This window comes from Aphelocoma coerulescens, chromosome 27, assembly GCF_041296385.1.
Source record: "Aphelocoma coerulescens isolate FSJ_1873_10779 chromosome 27, UR_Acoe_1.0, whole genome shotgun sequence".
Taxonomy (NCBI): domain Eukaryota; kingdom Metazoa; phylum Chordata; class Aves; order Passeriformes; family Corvidae; genus Aphelocoma; species Aphelocoma coerulescens.
Window position 1 is genome coordinate 2091262 of NC_091040.1, and position 22882 is coordinate 2114143.

At 56.7% G+C, this 22882-nt stretch overlaps 1 protein-coding gene across 1 annotated transcript in view; it reads left to right on the forward strand.

Annotated features, from left to right (window-relative positions):
• LASP1 (LIM and SH3 protein 1) overlaps positions 1–22882 on the forward strand; it is a 37391-nt gene that overhangs the window by 2284 nt on the left and 12225 nt on the right. The window contains exons 2-3 of the mRNA XM_068996696.1: positions 2582–2676; positions 22141–22225. Coding sequence (XP_068852797.1) covers positions 2582–2676; positions 22141–22225 — 180 coding nt within the window. The remainder of the gene's footprint in view (positions 1–2581; positions 2677–22140; positions 22226–22882) is intronic.

A 22882-nucleotide genomic window follows, 5' to 3' on the forward strand; every position in this document is an offset into this window, starting at 1 on the left:
GGGTGTTGTCCTCGAATCCTGGGGTCTCTGCCGGTGCCTGCTGCAGGTGTGGAGTTCGGAGCTTTGGAAGCAAGATCCTTCCCCTGCCAGGATGAATGCGTTGGGAAGATCAGGAGAGATTGGATTTTATCCTAAATTAGGCAGGATGTTCCCTGGGCTCCAGGTTTTCCTGGGCTCAGAGGTGTTCCAGGTGTGCTCACAGGAGTTTGCTGCAGGTGTGGAGCAAAGGCTTTGCCTGGTGGCACCCAGGGATCTCTGGAAATGTCCCAGGCCAGGCTGGACAGGGCTTGGAGCAGCCTGGGATAGTGGAAGGTGTCCCTGCCATGGCAGGGATGGAACTGGATGGGCTTTAAGGTCCTTCCCACCCAAACCTTTCCATGATCCTATAAACAGATTCCATGATCCTATAAACAGGTGCCACCGCTGCGGCTCTGAGCTCTGTCCCCACTCTGCTGGGAGTGGAAGTTGCTCCCAAGGGCTCCATCGCTGCTGCCCTGTGCTCCCCACCCTGGCCAGCCTGCAGGGATCTGGGATCACCTGAGATCCCCTCCAGGCCTTAGGAGCGCTCCAGGCTCGGAATTGGGAAGCACAGGGCGTTCGTGTTCCTCTGAAACCCCGTTTGGAGCCTGTCCTCCTTCTCCACAGCAGAGTTTCTGGAACTGAAATAACTCCTGGTCCCCTGTGTCCGGTCGTGCTCCAGCCTCCTTTTAGTGCTGCCGTAGATTTTTGTGGATCCAGAGTTAATTCCATCGGTGTGAGGCTTGAGGACAGGGAAAAGCGCTCCGTGGGCATCCCAGCTCCCTGCCCGGGCTGCAGAGAGCCTCGGGAAGAGCCTCAGGCTTGGGAATGCCACTGCTGAGCAATTCCTGATGGGAAGTGGGGCGGGAATGTGCTGGGAATGGGAGCAGAGCCTGCCTGGGAGCGTCGCCCTGCTGTGGGCTGCCGTGGCAGGGGGGCAGCTGGCAGTGCCCGATCCTCCTGGGAGCTGGGAGATTCCTTGAGGAGAAGGCTCTGGAATGGTGCTGGCTGCAGATCGACGGTGGCATCACCGGCAGCTCGGAGAGGGCCCTTCATCCCCTGGTAACAGCCTGGCACTTCCAACCAGCCCAGAAAACTTGGGATCCATCCAGCTGCTGATCCATCCTCCAGGAGCCCAAAAGCTGGGAAGGGTGAAAACCACCCTGGGAAGGGATGGAGGAGCAAAACCCCTCCGGCTGGAGGAGCTGGTGTGAGCAGAGGGGAGGAACAAATCCATTGCTCAGAGCGATTGAAAGGAGGAAAAATTGTCCCCTCCCGGGCTGAGTCACATCCCCAGAGCCTGGCAGTGTTTGTGTGCGGGGTGTGGCACCAGGGGAGGTGGCAGGAGGGCTTGGCTCCCTGTGGGAACACAATCCAGGCTGGCTTGGAGCGGGGAATTGGCTTCTTGAGCGTCTAAAGGTGGAAATCCCAGCGAGAAGCGGCGGCTGGGTGCCCTGGGTTTGCTGCTGGAGTGTTACAGGCCTGGGTGTCGCACCTGCCTGGCCTCTAATTAGTGCTTGCGGCTGCTAATTGGGCTTTTGGCAGGGTTTCCTCTGATTTTTCAGGCGGGGTTTGGGAGCTGAGGGGGTTACCCTAGGGCTGACCTGGAGTGAGCAGACCCGGCTTTGAGGGAGTGAAGGTGTTGTTCCAGGTGGTGCTTTCCCTGTTTCCCTGCTCCAGCTCAGCCCAGGAGGAAGCCCCAGGAAATTCCCATTCTGGGCTGGGCTCTGGGAATTCACACCAGATCCCTCAAATCCCCGTGGAAACACAGAGTCTGGACACTGGGGGACTGGCAGGACGTTGGACTTGGTCTGTGTGAGGCTGAGCAGCCTCAGAATCACGAAATCAGGATCGTTTTGGTTGGAAAAGATGCCCGAGATCATCGAATCCAACCTTTAATTCCTCGGGAGCAGCTCTGAGCTGTTCTCCTCGGGTTCCTCCCAGCCTGGGGGCCAGCCCAGTGCCAAGTGGGAATCATTCCTTTGATAAGAGCAGCCCTAAAAATGAACCTTCAACCGCTCCTTTAGGGTTTCTTGGGTGTCACAGCCCGGGCTGTGGGGTCACGGGCTGGATTTTGGGGCTGCATCTTTCACCTTGGATCCGTGTCTGCTTCCCACGAGAACCTTTTCCTGCTTGGCTTGTGCAGCCTCCCCTGACCTGCTCTTCTGGCTGGCACTGAGCAAAGAGCAGCAGAAAGGAACAAAAAAAAAAAACCCCAAAGCAGCAGCTTTGAAGCCTCGAAGCGCAGCAGTTCCCTCTGCCACTTGTGCCGAAGGAGCTTCTCCCATCCATGAATTCCTGGAGCTCTGGAAGTGGGATCCTTTCCCCTCCCCCACTGTGCTCAGTGCGTCGGGAAGACGGGGAGAGATCAGATTTTAGCCTGAATTAACCAGGCTATTCCCTGGTTTAGCTCCAGGTTTTCCTGGCGTCACAGGTGCCACCCCGGGAGCGGCTGGGTGGGAATTGCGGGATTCCAGCGGGGATTCCAGCCGGGTGGGAATTGCGGGATTCCAGCCTGGTTTTTGGGATCGCTGGCGCTGATGGCTGTCGGTCTGTGTTGCAGTTCTGGCACAAATCGTGTTTCCACTGCGAGACCTGCAAGATGACGCTCAACATGAAGAACTACAAGGGCTACGAGAAGAAGCCGTACTGCAACGCGTGAGTCCCTGCTCCGGAGGGGCCTGGCCTTGGGGTTTCTGTGGGATTTCCTGGCTGCTCCTCTCTCGGACACCAAGAAATGGGTGGCATGGGGCACCCCGAGCTCTGCAGGAGCTCCCTCGCCGCTGCTCTGTGGGGTTTTGGGGAGGGAGGTGAAGCCTTGGCTGGAAAAGCGTCAGTACTGGTGTTAAATACAGTTAATACCGGTATTAAACCGGTTAACGGTGGTGTTAAACCAGGGTTACAGCCAGAGTTAATACCGGTATTAGACCAGTTAATAGTGGTGTTAAACTAGGGTTGCAGCCAGAGTTAATACCGGTATTAGACCAGTTAATAGTGGTGTTAAACCAGGGTTACAGCCAGAGTTAATACCGGTATTAGACCAGTTAATAGTGGTGTTAAACCAGGGTTACAGCCAGAGTTAATACCGGTATTAGACCAGTTAATAGTGGTGTTAAACCAGGGTTACAGCCAGAGTTAATACTGGTATTAGACCAGTTAATAGTGGTGTTAAACTAGGGTTACATCCACAGTTAATACCGGTATTAGACCAGTTAATAGTGGTGTTAAACTAGGGTTGCAGCCAGAGTTAATACTGGTATTAGACCAGTTAACAGTGGTGTTAAACCAGGGTTGCAGCCAGAGTTAATACCGGTATTAGACCAGTTAACAGTGGTGTTAAACTAGGGTTGCAGCCAGAGTTAATACCGGTATTAGACCAGTTAACAGTGGTGTTAAACTAGGGTTGCAGCCAGAGTTAATACCGGTATTAGACCAGTTAATAGTGGTGTTAAACTAGGGTTGCAGCCAGAGTTAATACCGGTATTAGACCAGTTAATAGTGGTGTTAAACTAGGGTTGCAGCCAGAGTTAATACTGGTATTAGACCAGTTAACAGTGGTGTTAAACTAGGGTTGCAGCCAGAGTTAATACCGGTATTAGACCAGTTAATAGTGGTGTTAAACTAGGGTTACATCCACAGTTAATACCGGTATTAGACCAGTTAACAGTGGTGTTAAACCAGGGTTGCAGCCAGAGTTAATACCGGTATTAGACCAGTTAACAGTGGTGTTAAACTAGGGTTGCAGCCAGAGTTAATACCGGTATTAGACCAGTTAACAGTGGTGTTAAACTAGGGTTACATCCACAGTTAATACCGGTATTAAACCAGTTAACAGTGGTGTTAAACCAGGGTTACAGCCAGAGTTAATACCGGTATTAGACCAGTTAATAGTGGTGTTAAACTAGGGTTGCAGCCAGAGTTAATACCGGTATTAGACCAGTTAATAGTGGTGTTAAACCAGGGTTACAGCCAGAGTTAATACCGGTATTAGACCAGTTAACAGTGGTGTTAAACCAGGGTTACAGCCAGAGTTAATACCGGTATTAGACCAGTTAATAGTGGTGTTAAACCAGGGTTACAGCCAGAGTTAATACTGGTATTAGACCAGTTAATAGTGGTGTTAAACTAGGGTTGCAGCCAGAGTTAATACCGGTATTAAACCAGTTAACAGTGGTGTTAAACCAGGGTTACATCCACAGTTAATACCGGTATTAAACCAGTTAACAGTGGCGTTAAACCAGTGTTATGCCGTACTTAACACTGGTGTTAAACTAAGGGTCACATCCCTATTTAATACTGGTATTAAGCTAGCAAATACTGGTATTAAACCAGCAGAACCCCCCTCCCTCCCAGTTAACAGTGGTGTTAAACCAGGGTCACACCCCCAGTTAATGCTGGTATTAAACCAGTTAATTCTGGTGTTAAACCGGTGTTATGCCATAGTTAACACTGGTGTTAAACTAAGGGTCACATCCCCATTTAATACTGGTGTTAAGATAGGAAATACTGGTATTAAACCAGCAGAACCCCCTCCCCCCCAGTTAACACTGCTGTTAAACCAGGGTTGCACCCTCAGTTAATACCAGTATTAAACCAGTTAACATTGGTGTTAAACCAGGAGTAGCACCATCACACCCTCAGTTAATACCGGTATTAAACCCATTAACACTGGTGTTAAACCAGGGTCGCACCCCCAGTTAATACCAGTATTAAACCCATTAACACTGGTGTTAAACCAGGGTCGCACCCCCAGTTAATACCGGTATTAAACCAGTTAACACTGCTATTAAACCAGGGTTGCATCCCCAGTTAATACCGGTATTAAACCAGTTAACACTGCTATTAAACCAGGGTTGCACCCCCAGTTAATACCGGTATTAAACCCATTAACACTGGTGTTAAACCAGGGTCGCACCCCCAGTTAATACCGGTATTAAACCAGTTAACACTGCTATTAAACCAGGGTCGCACCCCCAGTTAATACCGGTATTAAACCAGTTAACACTGCTATTAAACCAGGGTCGCACCCCCAGTTAATACCGGTATTAAACCAGTTAACACTGCTATTAAACCAGGGTCGCACCCTCAGTTAATACCAGTATTAAACCAGTTAACAGTGGTGTTAAACCAGGGTCACACCCCCAGTTAATACCGGTATTAAACCACTTAACACCGGTGTTAAACCAGGGTCGCACCCCCAGTTAATACCGGTATTAAACCACTTAACACCGGTGTTAAACCCGCGTTCTCCACCTTTCAGTGCTGCTGGCCGCTCTCCAGGTCCAGCCTGAGCAGGAAAAAGGGGATAAATTCCGAAGCAGCTCCATTGAGCTGGAGCTGATCTTAGTCCGGGTCCCCTCCAAGGAGGAGCTCAGGGCAGTCTGTGCCCCTGCAGGTGTGGGGGGAGGGCAGGAATTCCCTTTGGGGTCGGGGTTAGGGTTAGGGTTAGGCTGGGCCAGGTGCACCCACCCGAATTTCCGGGCGCTTTATCTGCCGGGGAAAAGAATCCGAAGGTAAATAAATAAACCTTGGAGGCAAAATCCTTCGGTGTGGGGGATGGAGGCAGGGCAGGGTGGAACAGAGCGGCTGCCTGGCCCCTTTTCCTCCTCCTCCTCAGCCCCTTTTCCTCCTCCTCCTCCTCCTCCTCGGCCCCTTTTCCTCCTCCTCCTCCTCCTCGGCCCCTTTTCCTCCTCCTCGGCCCCTTTTCCCCCTTTTCCTCCTTTTCCTCCTCCTCGGCCCTTTTTCCTCCTCCTCGGCCCCTTTTCCTCCTCCTCCTCCTCCTCCTCCTCGGCCCCTTTTCCTCCTCCTCCTCCTCGGCCCCTTTTCTTCCTCCTCCTCGGCCCCTTTTCCCCCTTTTCCTCCTTTTCCTCCTCCTCGGCCCCTTTTCCTCCTCCTCGGCCCCTTTTCCTCCTCCTCCTCCTCCTCGGCCCCTTTTCCTCCTCCTCCTCCTCCTCGGCCCCTTTTCCTCCTCCTCCTCCTCCTCCTCAGCCCCTCCTCCTCCTCCTCTTCCTCCTCAGCCCCTTTTCCTCCTCCTCCTCCTTTCCCCCTTTTCCTCCTTTGCCCCCTTTTCTTCCTGGGCCCTTTTTCCTGAGCTCTTTTTTTCCTCTGGGCCCTTTTTTTCCTGGGCCCTTTTCTTCCTTTACTCCTTTTTTTCCTGGGCTTTTTTTTCCTCTGGGCCCTTTTTCTTCTGGGCCTTTGTTCCCTGGCCCTTCTTTTTTTTCCTGTACTCCTTTTTTTCCTGTACTCCTTTTTTTCCTGTACTCCTTTTTTTCCTGGGCCCTTTTTCCTGGGCTTTTTTTTTTCCTTAGGCCCTTTTTCTTCTGGGCCTTTCCTCCCTGGCCCCCTTTTTTTTTTTCTTTTCCCTTTGGGCCCTTTCTTTTCCTGATCCCTTTTTTTTTCCTGGGCCTTTCCACCTTTTCCTGAGCCCTGGATGTTCCCTTCCAACTTTTTTTTTTTTGTTATTTATTTCCTTATCAAGAAGGACCCTGAGTTACCTTCCCCTTTCCTGGCTGGTCCCAAGCTCTGTGCACCCAAAATATTTAATATCTAAAAGGGAGATTGGAAATCCAATTTTTGTAGCTGCTCCTTATGCACTGGCAGTGCTTAGAAGGAAAATTAGGGAATATAATTAATGTAATTAATTGCTTAGCACTGGAATAGGGTGCTGTGTTCACAGGGTGCTTTAAAAATGTTGATCCTGACAACATCCCTGTGGGATTGGTGTTGGAGTCCTGGAATTCCGGGATGGTTTGAGTGGGAAGGGACCTTAAATCCCATCCAGTCCCATGGGCAGGGACACCTCCCACTATCCCAAGGTGCTGCAAGCCTCATCCAGCCTGGCCTGGGACACTGCCAGGGATCCAGGGGCAGCCACAGCTTCTCTGGGCACCCTGTGCCAGGGTCTCCTCACCCTCCCAGGGAGGAATTTCTTCCCAATATCCCTAAACCGATCTAAATTTACCCTTCCTGGTTGTGTCTGAGTTACACCGAAAAGAGAAGTGCTGAGAGCAGACCTTGGCCAAACCCTCCCACTTCCGAGGCTTTTATAGGTGGTTGTTGCTGGGGTTGGGTGTCGCTGGTGACCAGGGCTTGTCCAAAGGCTGGGAATTCAGCTGGACTCGGAGGAGACTGGAAACATTCCAGGTTTGGCAGGGAATGGCGATTCCCAGGATCTCACCGGGGTGACAGTGGGTTGGGAACCAGCAAATAACTGGTTGAAAATAAATCGCTTTTTTTTTTTTTTCCTGGGAGGGGGAAACGGCACCGTGTGAGCTCCAACTTTTGGGAGGAAACCGGGAACTTCTGGAATCCTGCGAGGGGGAGATGCGTGTCCTGAGGCAGCTGGGCTCTGGGTCTGGGGGATGAGGATTTGGGGCGCTGCGGGGAGCTCAGCCTGGCAAAGCTGAACTTTCCAGAGTGTCCTGATCCAAAGCTTTCTCCCCTGGACCGTGGAACACGGGCCTGGGGTCCTGTGCCTGTGCTCTCCCTCCAGGCTGCTGGAAGGGAAGTGGGATAATAATGGGAAATTCCTGACATTCCAAGGAGTCTGCGCAACCTCGGCCCATCTCACCCCCCTCTCTCGGGGCTCCCTTTGATGCTGCTGCTGCTTTAACCCTTCCCAGCCCCTGCCCCGGGGCAGCTCTGGATGCTCGAACTGCCCGAAATCCTTTGTTCTTCCCATTTTCCTTGGCTTAAAGCTAAGGGAAGTGGGAGCAGCTGGAAGCCCTGGATTTTCCAGGGGGAGGGGGCTGCAGTGCCAGGATGTGGAGGGAAGGGAAAGCTCCAGGGTTGGATTTGGGGTCGAGTCCTTCTCAGCTGCTCTCAGGAATATCCTGGGAAACCAGAAATTCCAGGCAAGGTGTGCCTGGCTGGGGACATCCCGGGAGGAGCCCACCCTTCCCAAATTTGCTGGAGTTGGAGTGGAGGGGCAAAGTCTTCTGTGCCTGGAGAAGGGGGTGGAAAAGCAACGTTTATCCTGGCAGGGGAGAGGCTGCTTTTCCAAACATGCCTCGGCACAGGGTCCTCTCTGTTCCAGCCGTGGCCCCCTGCCAAATTCCTGAGCTCCTTTCTTCAGGAGAGCAGGAGGAAGAGGGCTGGGCTTCCTCCAGCCCCTGACATTCCCCCAGCCATAAATCCGGGAGAAGCCTTTGGGTTCCCGGTGCCGGCGTGTGGGAATTGCTTGGTGGCGGATGGGACGGTGCCCACCCCTCTCGCTGTGCCCTCCTTGGCTCCAGCTGGGCACTGGGAGGGACTGGTGGCTCCCTGGAAGTGACATTCAGGGCTGGGCTGGACTCTTGGCCCGAGCGCTTTGAACCAAAAGTGGAAGAATCCAGGGAATTCTCAAGCTTCTCTGAATGAAAAGTCGGGAAAACCTGGATACAAGGAGCAGGCAAAACTCGTGTTCCAGGGCCCAGCTGCTCCCAAAAATCCATTTTGTAGAGGTTTTGATGTTTAATTTGCTGTGCTGGAGCTGAGGGACCCAGGGAGATCCCCCCCGGCTCCGTGTGCAGCACAAATCCCTCCTGGAAAATCCTGGATGAGAGTTCAAAGCTGAATATTCCATCTGGGAAGTGTTCAGAGCCATCCCTGGGCAGTGGTGCTGCCTGGAATGCTGAGGGCAGCCGTGTTGGGATGGGGAGGAGGAGCAGGATCCTGGGCAAGGGGCTCCTTCTCCGCCTCCCTCGGCCACTGGGATCGTCTGCTCCGGCCACTCCTGGTCCTTGGACCCAAGGGCAGGAATTCATTCCGTGGGTTTGCCTGGATTCCTGCTGGGGAACAGACGGCTCCCTGCTAGATGGATCCCTGGCCAGAGCCCTGCTCTGGCTGTGGGTACATCCCAGGGCATGGATCAGAGGGATCTGCTGTTCCTGGGTTTGGGATTGGGGTTGTTTCCCTTTAGGATCAGAGGGATCTGCTGTTCCTGGGGTTGGGATTGGGGTTGTTTCCCTCTAGGATCAGAGGGATCTGCTGTTCCTGGGGTTGGGGTTGTTTCCCTTTAGGATCAGAGGGATCTGTTGTTCCTGGGTTTGGGCCTGCGGTTCTTTCCCTGCTGGATCAGAGGGATTCGCTGCTGTTCCTGGGTTTGGGATCAAGGTTCTTTCCCTTTAGGATGGGAGGGATCTGTTGTTCCTGGGTTTGGGATTGGGGTTGTTTCCCTTTAGGATCAGAGGGATTTGCTGCCGTTCCTGGATTTGGGATTGGGGTTCTTTCCCTGCTGGATCAAAGGGATCTGGTTCTGGGATTGGGGTTGTTTCCCTGCTGGATCAGAGGGATCTGCTGTTCCTGGGTTTGGGATTGGGGTTGTTTCCCTGCTGGATCAGAGGGATCTGCTGTTCCTGGGGTTGGGGTTGTTTCCCTGCTGGATCAGAAGGATCTGCTGTTCCTGGGTTTGGGACTGGGGTTCTTTCCCTGCTGGATCAGAGGGATTCGCTGCTGTTCCTGGGTTTGGGATCAGGGTTGTTTCCCTTTAGGATGGGAGGGATCTGTTGTTCCTGTGTTTGGGATCGAGGTTGTTTCCCTTTAGGATCAGAGGGATCTGCTGTTCCTGGGTTTGGGATCGGGGTTGTTTCCCTTTAGGATCAGAGGGATCTGTTGTTCCTGGGTTTGGGATTGGGGTTGTTTCCCTGCTGGATCAGAGGGATCTGCTGTTCCTGGGGTTGGGGTTGTTTCCCTGCTGGATCAGAAGGATCTGTTGTTCCTGGGTTTGGGACTGGGGTTCTTTCCCTTTAGGATCAGAGGGATTCGCTCCTGTTCCTGGGTTTGGGATCAGGGTTGTTTCCCTTTAGGATGGGAGGGATCTGTTGTTCCTGTGTTTGGGATCGAGGTTGTTTCCCTTTAGGATCAGAGGGATCTGCTGTTCCTGGGTTTGGGATCGGGGTTGTTTCCCTTTAGGATCAGAGGGATCTGTTGTTCCTGGGTTTGGGATTGGGGTTGTTTCCCTGCTGGATCAGAGGGATTTGCTGCTGTTCCTGGGTTTGGGACTGGGGTTCTTTCCCTGCTGGATCAGAGGGATTCGCTCCTGTTCCTGGGTTTGGGATCAGGGTTGTTTCCCTTTAGGATGGGAGGGATCTGTTGTTCCTGTGTTTGGGATCGAGGTTGTTTCCCTTTAGGATCAGAGGGATCTGTTGTTCCTGGGTTTGGGATTGGGGTTCTTTCCCTGCTGAATCAAAGGGATCTGGTTCTGGGATTGGGGTTGTTTCCCTGCTGGATCAGAAGGATCTGTTGTTCCTGGGTTTGGGTTTGGGGTTGTTTCCCTTTAGGATCAGAGGGATCTGTTGTTCCTGGGTTTGGGATCAGGGTTCTTTCCCTTTAGGATCAGAGGGATCTGTTGTTCCTGGGTTTGGGATTGGGGTTGTTTCCCTTTAGGATCAGAGGGATTTGCTGCCGTTCCTGGATTTGGGATTGGGGTTCTTTCCCTGCTGGATCAGAGGGATTCACTGTTGTTCCTGGGTTTGGGATTGGGGTTGTTTCCCTTTAGGATGGGAGCGATCTGCTGTTCCTGGGGTTGGGGTTGTTTCCCTTGAGGATCAGAGGGATTTGCTGCTGTTCCTGGGTTTGGGATTGGGGTTGTTTCCCTTTAGGATGGGAGGGATCTGTTGTTCCTGGGGTTGGGATTGGGGTTCTTTCCCTGCTGGATCAGAGGGATCTAGTTCTGGGATCGGGGTTGTTTCCCTTTAGGACCAGAGGGATCTGCTGTTCCTGGGTTTGGAATTGGGGTTCTTTCCCCGCTGGATCAGAGGGATCTGGTTCTGGGATCGGGGTTGTTTCCCTGCTGGATCAGAGGAGCTGGCAGGAAGTTGAAGCAGTTCCTGCTCCGAGCAGAGGCAGCCTGGGCTGACACATCCTCCTTTGTTGGGATGTGCTGCCCATCCAAACCCCCTGCTCAGCCCCACAATCCTGGAGCCACCATCCCCAAAACCCGAGGAAATCGTGCTGCTGCTCCATCTCCACATCCCCCTCGCTAAACTGCCTTTTTTCCCCTCAAAAAGGGACTAAAAGGCTGCCAAAAATACCTCCGGGGGGGTGGGGGAGTGTCAGCAGGTCCCGGCTCTCCATCTGCCCTGACTTCAGCTTTCCCTCGTGGAGCTGCTTCCCCGGCAGGGAAACCACGCCCAGCACGGCCCCAAAACGTCCCGGGGGTTGTGGATTTGGGGCTGGGAGGGGAACCATGCCCCACATGGCCCCAAAATATCCCGGGGGATGTGGATTTGGGGCTGGGAGGGCAACTATGCCCGTCACAGCCCCAAAATGTCCCAGGGGATGTGGATTTGGGGCTGGGAGAGGAACCATGCCCGTCACAGCCCCAAAATGTCCCAGGGGATGTGGATTTGGGGCTGGGAAGGGAACCATGCCCCACACGGCCCCAAAATATCCCGGGGGATGTGGATTTGGGGCTGGGAAGGGAACCATGCCCGACACGGCCCCAAAATATCCCGGGGGATGTGGATTTGGGGCTGGGAGGGGAACCATGCCCCACATGGCCCCAAAACGTCCCGGGGGATGTGGATTTGGGGCTGGGAGGGGAACCATGCCCCACACGGCCCCAAAATGTCCCAGGGGATGTGGATTTGGGGCTGGGAGGGCAACCATGCCCGACACGGCCCCAAAATATCCCGAGGGATGTGGATTTGGGGCTGGGAGGGCAACCATGCCCGTCACGGCCCCAAAATGTCCTGGGGGATGTGGATTTGGGGCTGGGAGGGGAATCATGCCCCACATGGCCCCAAAATGTCCCAGGGGATGCGGATTTGGGGCTGGGAGAGGAACCATGCCCAGCACGGCCCCAAAATATCCCGGGGGATGTGGATTTGGGGCTGGGAGGGGAACCATGCCCCACATGGCCCCAAAATGTCCCAGGGGATGTGGATTTGGGGCTGGGAGAGGAACCATGCCCAGCACGGCCCCAAAATATCCCGGGGGATGTGGATTTGGGGCTGGGAGGGGAACCATGCCCCACATGGCCCCAAAATGTCCCAGGGGATGTGGATTTGGGGCTGGGAGAGGAACCATGCCCGTCACAGCCCCAAAATATCCCGGGGGATGTGGATTTGGGGCTGGGAGGGGAACCATGCCCCACATGGCCCCAAAATGTCCCAGGGGATGTGGATTTGGGGCTGGGAGAGGAACCATGCCCGTCACGGCCCCAAAATGTCCTGGGGGATGTGGATTTGGGGCTAGGAGGGGAACCATGCCCGACACGGCCCCAAAATATCCCGGGGGATGTGGATTTGGGGCTGGGAGGGGAACCATGCCCCACATGGCCCCAAAATACCCCGGGGGATGTGGATTTGGGGCTAGGAGGGGAACCATGCCCAGCACGGCCCCAAAATATCCCGGGGGATGCGGATTTGGGGCTGGGATTCCTCCCCGCTGAGTCAGGGCTTACCTGGCGCTGTCAAACCCTTCAATCCTGCTGATGACCCCCCAAAAAACCCTCGCTGGCTGTTAAAATCCTGCCTTCCCGTGATCCAGGACCCCCAGGGCAACTCCTTGCTTGGAAAAAAAATCGGTGAGCGGCTCTCAGGGGGAGCAGGGATCGCTCCTGACACCCTCCCTGCTCCATCTGGGAGCAGCCCCCCACATCCATGGGGTGATCCTGCAGCCTGGGAAGTGGGGGGCAGGAAGGGGAAGAGGAGCAGCTCTGCTGCTGGGATGATGTCCAGGTGTTTATCCCGGGTTTTATTTGTGTTCCGGGATCAGAGGAGCTGCCCCTGGGCTGTGGGGCTCGGAGCAGGCTGTGCTTCGTGTCCTGTGGGAAAAGGAGCCGTGGAATTGATGGATTTTGGGATATGGGGCCATCCTGCAGCTCTGCTGTGCTCGGGGAAGGGTTTGCTGAGGAAGAGGAGAGGGGAAAGCTGGGATTTAACAGCTGGAATTGTTGGAGAATCCTCATTTTCTGGAGGGCTTGGGAAGGGCTTGCTCGGGGCGCTGGCGGTGCCACGGACCTGTCACAGCTGGCACCGGCGCTCCTGGAAATCCCAAACCTTTCCTTAGGGCTGCCCTCCCTCCACCCCACTCCTGGCTGTCACCTTCCCTCTGGAGCTGTCACCTCTCCGTGCCCAGCTTCTCCCAGCACTGGGAGAGGAGCTCCAACCAGTAACTCCCCAGTGAGCAGCACCAGTTTGTGGGCGAGGTGGGAAAGGGGAAATCCAGCCGTGATCCCTGCGGGAATCGCTCCTCTCCCTCCGGGGCTCACCCCGCTCGGTGCTGCTCCTTCCCAGCGGCTCCAGATGTTCTCGGCACATCTGGAGGACGCTTCCCAGCTGTTCCTGGCATGAGGAGGGGATGTGTGGAACTGAGGAGGTTCCCTCTGCCCTGGGCTGAGCTCGGAGCCGGGAGGGTGGCGGGGGCTGCCCAGCCCTGACCTGCACGTGGATGTTGATTTTTCCCAAATTTATCCGTGCCTGGGGCCAGGAAAACCCTGTGGAAGATCCCGGCTGTGCTGCCCTGCCCGTTCTGCTCCCAGCAGCGGGGTCAGCACCAGCCCTGCTCTGTTTTTGGGGTCACAGCCCTTCCCAGGGGTCAGTTCTGACTTCCCAGCTTGGCACCCACTTCCTCCTGCGTTCCCTTGAGATATTCCCAGTATGGATTGGAGCAGGGTGTGGAAATGGGCTGGCTGTCCCTTGGGAAGCTGCTGGGAGCCTTTGGGGTTGGGATTGGGATGGGGATGGGATAAGAAGGAAAATGATGGGATAGGATGAAAGGGATGAGATAAGAAAGGATGGATGGGATGGGATGGGATGGGATGGGATGGGATGGGATGGGATGGGATGGGATGGGATGGGATGGGATGGGATGGGATGGGATGGGATGGGATGGGATGGGATAAGAAAGGATGGGATAAGAAAGGATGGGAGGGGATCGGATAAGATGGAAAATGATGGGATGGGACGGTTCCTGCTGCACCCACAGAAAGCAAAGCCCCGTTCCCACTGCTCTCCCCCAAAACATCCCTGGCCATGGGATTGGCCTCTCCTGCCCCCTCTGGCACTGGGACAAATCCTGGAGGACTCCCATCCTACAAACTCGTGCTGAGCTGGGAGCTGGGCTCCCCAGAGCCGCTCTGGGGCAGGCTGGGAGCTGCACATTTTGGCAGCTTTTCCCTGGAAAACGCTGGGAGGATCCAAGCCCTTCCCTGCAGCCTGCCCCCGTTCCCGGTGGGATGTCTGCGGATCGGGGCTGCTCTGGCTGCTGACAAAGGCACAGTTTATTTTTTAAGCTGGTCCCGAGCTCCAGCAGCTCTTTGAAAAGCAGGATGTGACCTCGGAGCCTCCTGGCAGGCACAGCCAATTGCTTCCTTTGTTTAACTCTCCTCTCCCGAGTCTTTCCCGGATCTTTCCCAAATCCCTGATCCAGCTGCTGGGATGTGGCTGCCACCCCTGCGAGCTGCAGGGACAGGGGATGTCAGCACTCAGGGCTGCTCCTTGATGGATCAAGCTCTTTAAAGCCTCAATGTAAGCAACACTTGGAGCTCCAGAGGTTTTTCCCCAAACACTGGCGGCTCTCACATCATCCCCCGGGATTTTTTGGCCTTCCTGGGGGATGGGACTCGGGGTTGGGTGGTGCTGGAGATGCAAGGTCTGGTCCTGGAGCTCCCAGATCCCATCAGTTGTCTCTGGAGAGCGGCTGGGCGATGCCAGGCTGCCTTCACAGGAGTTTTTGCCGGTGTTCCAGAATTTATCCTCGTTTCCAGCTCGGGAAAAGCCCCAAAGGCAGCAGCTCAAGTGCTGCCACTTGGGATGGGAGGATTTGGGGGGAAATGCTGCTTTTAGGGCAGGATTGGGATGGGATTGGGATGGGATTGGGATGGGATGGGATGGGATGGGATGGGATGGGATGGGATGGGATGGGATGGGCTGCGAGTGCTGGGAGATTTCACCTCCATCTGGGAGTGGCATCGCTCCAAGCCCCTCTCCTGCTGCGGGGCTGGGAAGGTGGGAATTATGGATCCCATGGAAACCGAGCCACGGTGCTACTGTGGATAGTCTGGATTTGCTTCCCGACCTCCCTATGCAAATTCCCTCCCTGATCCCTGCCTGGGGAGGTGCAGGAATCACCGGCAGCCCCCCCAAACGAGCATTTTCTCCGTGGGGCCGCCGGGAGGATCCGCAGAGCAGCCGGATCCTTCTCCCGCGGGAGCACGGAGCCGGATGAGCTCTCATCCGCCCCGGAATTGCCGTGCTCAGCTCCTAATGCGGGAGCCAGACGGGATCTCTGGCCGGAGGAGACTCTGCTGACCTGATTTAGCAGCGCCGCCAAAGCCGCCTCGTCTGGGCCGCCGCAGCCTCCGGGGGCTCCTCTGCTGGGAGCAGGAGCCGGGGTTTTGTGGGATTTGGAGGGCTCAAGGGGCCTTTTCCCGCTGCCAGCGAGGGGTTTGGGGGCTGGCGCTGAGCACGGGGTCCCTGCGCTGTTCTGTGTGGAATCGTGGAATATCCTGGGCTGGAAGGGACCCCCAAGGATCGTGAGGCACAGACACCCCAAAATCCCACCCCGTCTCTGAGGGCGTTGTCCCAACGCTCCCAGAGCTCTGGCAGCCTCGGGGCCGTGACCGTAGGAGAATTCCAGGAGAGTTTATCCTCATTTCCAGCTTGGGAAAGTGGAAGTGCTGCTCAAGCTCAAGTGCTGCTGCTTGGGACGGGAGGTTTTTGGGGGAAACGCTGCTTTTAGGGCAGGACTGGGATGGAGGTGTGAGTCCTGGGAGATTCACCTCAGTCTGGAGAGCCTCCCTGGGGAGCCCCATCAGTGCTCGACACCCTCTGGGGGAAGAACCTCCCCCAAAATCCAGCCTGAACCTCCCTGTCCCAGCTCCCACCCTTCCCGTGTCCTGTCCCTGTCCCGGTCCCGGAGCTGCCTCTCCGTGTCCCCCCGTGAGGAAGCTGCAGCCCCAATGAGTGTCCCCTCGGTTTCCCCTTTTCCAGCTGGATCCAGAGGTGGCTTTTCCTCCCTTTTCCTCTCCCGCCCGGGATCCTGTGGAGCTGCAGCTCAAGGAGGGGTTTTCCTGCCCCGTTCCCAGCAGGGAGAACACGGAGCCTTCGCTCCTCCATCCCTGTGGGGCCCTGGGCTCAGTGGGGCAGCGATTCCGGCAGGGATCCGGGCTCCAATCGGGGAGGGGAGGGATGGAGGGAGGGATGGATCCATGGATGGCAGGGATGGAGGGATGGAGTTGTGGATCCATGGATGGATGAAGGGATGGATGGATCTAGGGATGGATTCATGGGTCCATGGATGAAGGGATAAAGGGATGGAGGGATGGATTCATGGATCCATGGATGGAGGGATGGAGGGGTGGATTCATGGATGGATGAAGGGATGGATGGATCTAGGGATGGAGGGATGGATGGATGGATCCAGGGATGGATTCATGGGTGGATGAAGGGATGGAGGGATGGATTCATGGATCCATGGATGAAGGGATAAAGGGATGGAGGGATGGATTCATGGATCCATGGATGAAGGGATAAAGGGATGGATTCATGGATCCATGGATGGATAAAGGAATGGATGGATAAATGATGGATGGAAGGATGGATCCATGGCTGGAGGGATGCCAGCAGTGAGGACAGACCCCGAGTGTCCCAAGCCAATCCCCCCCCGTCTCTCTGTTGGCTCTGTTCCAAGCTCTCCAAGCTCCTTCCCATCAATCCTTGGGATAATCCGTGCCTGGCTGCTGCTGGAGCAGCCGTGGGATGCTGGAGCTCCACACACCCACCCTGAGCACCGCAGCAGCACCAAACCCAACCTTCCCAACACCCACCGAAACCTGGATCCCGTCCCGCTTCCCCCTCCGGCAGGGAAAACACCCCGGCGCTCCTGCCGGAACGGGATCCTGCTGCGCCCTCACCCAGGAGCTGGGGGCACCTCGGGCAGCCCCCAGGAGCTGTTTGATTCCCCGAATCCCGGTTATTCCGGGAAGTTTTGCCTGGAGAGCTGTTCCTCAGCAGCAGACTTTACACGGATGTCAGCGCCGGGGCTGCGTGGGATTAATGATTTCCTCGCCGTGTGTCGGGAGAGGGGCGGATCGAGGCAGCTTTTCCTCCCCCCGTTTATCCTCGCGTGCCTGGAGCCTGGGGACTTTTCCTGAGGGCTTTTGGGATTCCATCTTCCCCTGGCATGGCTTTGTTCCCTGTTGGGATAAATCAGGGATTTCCTGCAGGACAGGCAGCGAGGGGCGGGTGTGTTTCGGGGGGGGGGGTGGGGTGGGCAAAAAGCCTCTCCCTGCACGGCCTCTGAGCTCCGTGGGCACAGAATTCCTGCTCATTCCCCTTCGGGAAGCCTTTGGCACCGCTCCCTGCAGCCCGGGACTCTCTGTGCTGCTTTTGGGGTGGGTTTGGCTCGCGCTGCTTGGGGCAGGTGGAGTAAAAACCTCCCTCCCCCTCTGCTTCCCCTGCCCGAACCGATTTCTGCTGGGGGGCTCTGGGGGACCTCCAGCTCTGCTCCAGCCGCGGTTTTGGCTGTGGGAGAGGGAAAACGAGGTCTGCTCCCCCCCGAGACCCTCACACGAGGGGGGCTGAGCCCGTCCTCGCCCCGTTCCCACGCAGCCGCTGCCTCCCAGGGCAATCAATTCCCTCCCCGCCTCCTCATTAAGGTTTAATTTATCGCTGGCGGCTCCGGTGCTGATTCCCATGCGGGGGAGGTGGGGTTTTCCCCTCCCTGTGTGGGGCTGGGGCAGCGGGAACCCCCCCTCCTCCGGCCTGAAATTCCCTAAGGACTGAAACGCCTCTTCCCCAGGGAGCAGCCCCCGGGAGCTGGGAGGGAGCAGCGGTGCCTGATCCCGGGGGAGGATCCCGAATTCGGAATTCCCTGAGGATTGAAACGCCTCTTCCCCGAGGAGCTGGGGGGAAAAGCGGTGCCCGATCCCGAATTCCGAATTCCCTGAGGGCTGAAACGCCTCTTCCCCATGGAGCTGGGGGAAAAGCGGTGCCCGATCCCGAATTCCGAATTCCCTGAGGGCTGAAACGCCTCTTCCCCATGGAGCTGGGGGGAAAAGCGGTGCCCGATCCCGAATTCCCTGAGGGCTGAAACGCCTCTTCCCCATGGAGCTGGGGGGAAAAGCGGTGCCCGATCCCGAATTCCGAATTCCCTGAGGATTGAAACGCCTCTTCCCGAGGAGCTGGGGGAAAAGCGGTGCCCGATCCCGAATTCCGAATTCCCTGAGGGCTGAAACGCCTCTTCCCCATGGAGCTGGGGGAAAAGCGGTGCCCGATCCCGAATTCCGAATTCCCTGAGGGCTGAAACGCCTCTTCCCCATGGAACTGGGGGGAAAAGCGGTGCCCGATCCCGAATTCCCTGAGGGCTGAAACGCATCTTCCCCATGGAGCTGGGGGGAAAAGCGGTGCCCGATCCCGAATTCCGAATTCCCTGAGGGCTGAAACGCCTCTTCCTCGAGGAGCTGGGGGAAAAGCGGTGCCCGATCCCGGGGGAGGATCCCGAATCCGTGCCGTTCATCCCATGCCCGGCGCACACGGATCCCTCCTGTGTGTTCACTCAGGGCTGAGCAAAAGCTGCCTCAAATCCTTGGGAGATTTCCTCAAAATCCAAAGGAAACCTAATTCCAGCTTCATCCCTGGCTGTCTCCTGCTCTCCCAGGCCGGGACACAGCGTTGTGTTCATTCCAGCCGGGCTGCTTGTTGTTTTCCAGGTTATTTTTATTTTTCCCTCCTCCTCCTCCCGCGGTTTTCCAGCTTCCCTGAGCTCCACAGGGATGGAATCCCGTGCTTCCCAGCCCTCGCCATGGCTTCCCTCCTCTCGCATCCAGAGGTGGCTGCTGGGGCCTGATCTCCTCCCGAGCGTTATCAGCATGCCCGGGGCAGGGATGCGGTTGCCATGGCAATGGGACGATCCCGGCTGGCAGCGCCGGGGATGCTCCGGGAGCTCCGGGCTGTGGCTGAGCTGCTCCAGAGGAGCCTTTGCCCTTCCTGAGCCGTGTCCCGCTTTTCCTGGGGAATGTTCACATCGGGAATGTCGGTAAAAAGCACTGGGAAAACCTTCTGGGTCTGTAGAAACCCCGGGCAGAGGTGATGGGAATCGCCTCACGGGGCTGGGAAGGCTCTGTGCCTTCCCAGGGGGAATTCGTGATCTGGGATCTCCCAGAATCCCGGGATGGTTTGGGTTGGAAGGGACCCCAAGGCCCAGCCAGGGCCACCTTCCCCAGCCCAGCTCGCTCAGGGGTGGAGCTGCTGGGGCTCCCGAAGTGGCTTCGTTTCCTCTGACCTTGCTCCGAGCCAGGCTCTGCCTCCCCAGGAGCTCAGGGAAGGGCTCCAGGATTCCAGGAAGGGCTCCAGGAGCTGGAATTCGGGCAGGAGACGAGCTCAGGGCCAGCCCCCAGAGCCCAGGGGCTGCTCTTAGTGGATTAATTGATTAATTAAACCCCGGCTCTGCCAGGAGCTCCTTGTGGCACCTGGGAGAACACAAAATGCTGCTGGTGTTGGATCCTCTGGAATTCCGGAATCACCAGCATTGGAAAAGCCCTCGGAGGGCAGAGTCCAACCATTCTCCCAGCAGTGCTCTGTCACCACCAAATGCGGGTGTCCCACGTGGTTTTGGACACCTCCAGCGATTTATTCCACCCCTTCCCCATCCCAGTGCCTGCCCGCCCTTCCAGTGAGTGAATTTTCCCTGAAATCCCACCCTAAACCTCCCCTGGAATGACCCGAGGCTGCTCCATCTTGCCCCCTGCAGTGTCCTGATCCTCCTGGCGAGCTCGGGAGCCTCCCAGACAATCAGATTTTACCACGATTGGGGTTTTACTGCAGGAATTTCTGTGCAGCAGCCACAGGCTGGGGGCAACCCCTGCCTCGGCACTGCATCCCAGCGGGAATCCTTGGCACACTGGAGGTGCTGGGAAGGAGCTGGCACCTGGTGTTATCTCCCCTCTAATCAGATGAATCCAAACGGGGATTATTCCAATCCTCCGAGCAGTCGGTGCTCTGGTGTTTGGGTAAAACCGACTCTCGTCCTTCCCAACCCCGCTGCCGGCTGGGTTTGGGTTTGTTTAGGGCTGCAGCCCAGTGGGGGCCTGGTTGGGGCTGCTCCAGAGCATTTCCCATCCCTCTGGAGCCCTGGGGGTGACTCCCAGCTCCCAGAGCAGCTGGGATGGTGGGGATGGGACAGTGGGACAATGGGATGGGACAGTGGGAACAACCTGGGACAGTGGGAGGTGTCCCTGCCGTGGCAGGGGGTGGCACTGGGTGGGATTTAAGGTCCTTCCCAACCCGTTCCATGACTCTGTGAGGGAAATGTGGGAGCTGGAGCAGCACAGTTGGAATGACAGCCCTGGAACAGGGATCAGCGTTGTGGGGGGGAGCCCTCGGATCCCCAAAAAACCAAGGGGACCTCGCCGTCCTCCGCAGTTCTGTCCTCATGGGGCTCAGCCCAGGTCACCTCTAAGGAGGGGACACTGGGATGGCTTTGCCAGGGAAGTTATCCCAGTTTTTGCATGGATTTGGGGGTGGAGCAGCACCAGGCGTGGTCACCGTGGTCAGGATGGGAGCAGCGCTGTCCCTGTGCCCCCTGCACCGGGGATTTACTCCCCTGCAGTCGGTTTGGGGGATTCTGGAGCAATCCCAGTTTGGGAATTCTGCTTTAAGGCTGCGACAGAGGAACCCAGGACCCTTTCCCAAAGATGTTTTCCCCTCCTTGTCCCTTTCCCAAAGATGTTTTTCCCTCCGTGTCCCTTTCCCAAAGATGTTTTCCCCTCCTTGCCCCTTTCCCAAAGGTGTTTTTCCCTCTCTGCCCCTTTCCCAAAGATGTTTCCCCTCCTTGCCCCTTTCCCAAAGATGTTTTCCCCTCCTTGCCCCTTTCCCAAAGGCCTTTTCCCCTCCTTGCCCCTTTCCCAAATGCGTTTCCCCTCCGTGCCCCTTTCCCAAAGATGTTTTCCCCTCCGTGCCCCTTTCCCAAAGATGTTTTTCCCTCTCTGCCCCTTTCCCAAAGGTGTTTCCCCTCCATGCCCCTTTCCCAAAGGTGTTTTTCCCTCTGTGCCCCTTTCCCAAAGATGTTTCCCCTCCGTGCCCCTCTCCCATCTGCGCCGCAGCCCCGGAGCTGCTCGGGCCGTGCTGGGTGTCAGTGCCAGCCCACAGCCACCATCTGCTCTGGCTCAGGTTTCCTCCCGAGGCTTTTCCTGGGAATTGTGGGGCGTGGAGGGCTCTGCCTCCGTGGCAGCCGGGCTGGAAATGCTCCTCTCGCTCCAGCTGGGGGATCGGATCCGGTGGGAGCAGGGCCTGGGGGTGAAGCTCCTTAGTTGGGACCGGCTTCTCCACTTCTTGGCAGCTGAGAGACCCCAAATCCAGCAGCCCTTTGGGGTCAGGGCAGGCCCAGCTGGGGGTTTGCCCACTGAACCCTCCCTGTTATCCAGGGATTCGCCTCCTGCTCTGCTCCACATCTCCTGGAGCTGGGAATGGCCCCGGGAAGTTTGGGCAGGGCTGAAAGCAGCCTCCAGCTGGAGCACTGGATATTTCCTTCCTCCCAGAACTCCCCCTGAGTCTCTCCCCAAATTCCTGACCCTGTTGCTGTGTTGTTCCCATTATCCTGGCGCAGTTTGTGCTGGGATCGGGATATTCTGCCACACCGGGAACCACAGCGTGAGGCTGCCGTGGCCAAAACCTCGGTGAGCTCAGACCCTGCAGAGCCGAGGGCCTGGGAGCAGAGCCAGCAGCTTCTCCTGGGATAACGGGGCCCTGGGGACGTGGAAAGGTCTGTCCTGAAATCCTGCACGGGCCTGGAATGGCTTTGTCCCCCAGGGGAAAACGCTGCTCGTGCCCTTTTGGGATAAATCTGACACTGGGAGAGAGCCCAGGGAGAAAAGGGTTGGCTGGGGAGGTGTCGGGCACGGGGGAGAAATCCCATTGTTGGAGAAACCCCATTGTCCGGGCAATCCCACATCCCAAACCCTCTGTGGATGTGTCGTCCCCAGCTCTGGCTCCTCCAGAGAACGCTTGGATGTGGCCCCCTGGGGACACCAGTTTGGGGTGACACGGCCGTGCTGGTTGGGCTGGACGATCCTGGAGGGCTTTTCCAGCCTGAGTGGTTCCATCATTCCGTGATTCCGTGCTGGGAATTCCGGAGCAGCCGGGCAGGTGGGGCCAGGGGATGGTGGTGGTGGTGTTAATGGTGTCCTTCCCTCGGCAGACACTACCCGAAGCAATCCTTCACCATGGTGGCAGACACGCCCGAGAACCTGCGCCTAAAGCAGCAGAGTGAGCTCCAGAGCCAGGTGAGCCCCTCAAATTCCCGAATTCCCACGGGAAAAACCCACCCAGGGACATTTCCCGCTGTGTTCCTGTCTCCGAGGGTCCCGTTTGTTTTGGGGTTTCTCTGCGTGTCTGACTTTTGGGAGGTTCCTGAATTCGTGTCGGGCACGGGGATCTCCAGCCCTGACAATTCCGTGATTCTCTGGGTGCTTCCCAAATCCCTCCCAAGCTCTGGTGCTTCCCAAGCCCTCACCCCAGGAAGGCAGATGCGGGTTTGGGCTTTCGGGTGCAGGTCCCTCCTCTCAGGTCCCACCTGTGTTTGCTGTTCCCTTCATCCCTGGCACCTCCCAGAGGTGGGAATCCGCCTCTCCCAGGCCCAGCTGGATTCCCAGCTGGATTCCAGGTGGGGAAAGGCAGGATCCTCACCTGGACAGGTGTGCACCCTCCAACCTCAAACCTCGCAGGGCTTGGGCGCCCTGGGAGGCGGGAACGAACAGATGGAGGGATAAGGAGTGGCACAGGGAAGGATTCCAGGTTTTAGTGGGAAGAGGCTGCTGTCCAGGCTTGTCCTGGTTCGTCCCCTGGAGGTGGCCCTGGCTCAGCAAAGTCCCTGCTGCTGGCTCAGGGCGAGGGCTGGGCTCCCAGGGACTGTCCCCTGGGGTGATCCCGGCGTTCCTTTT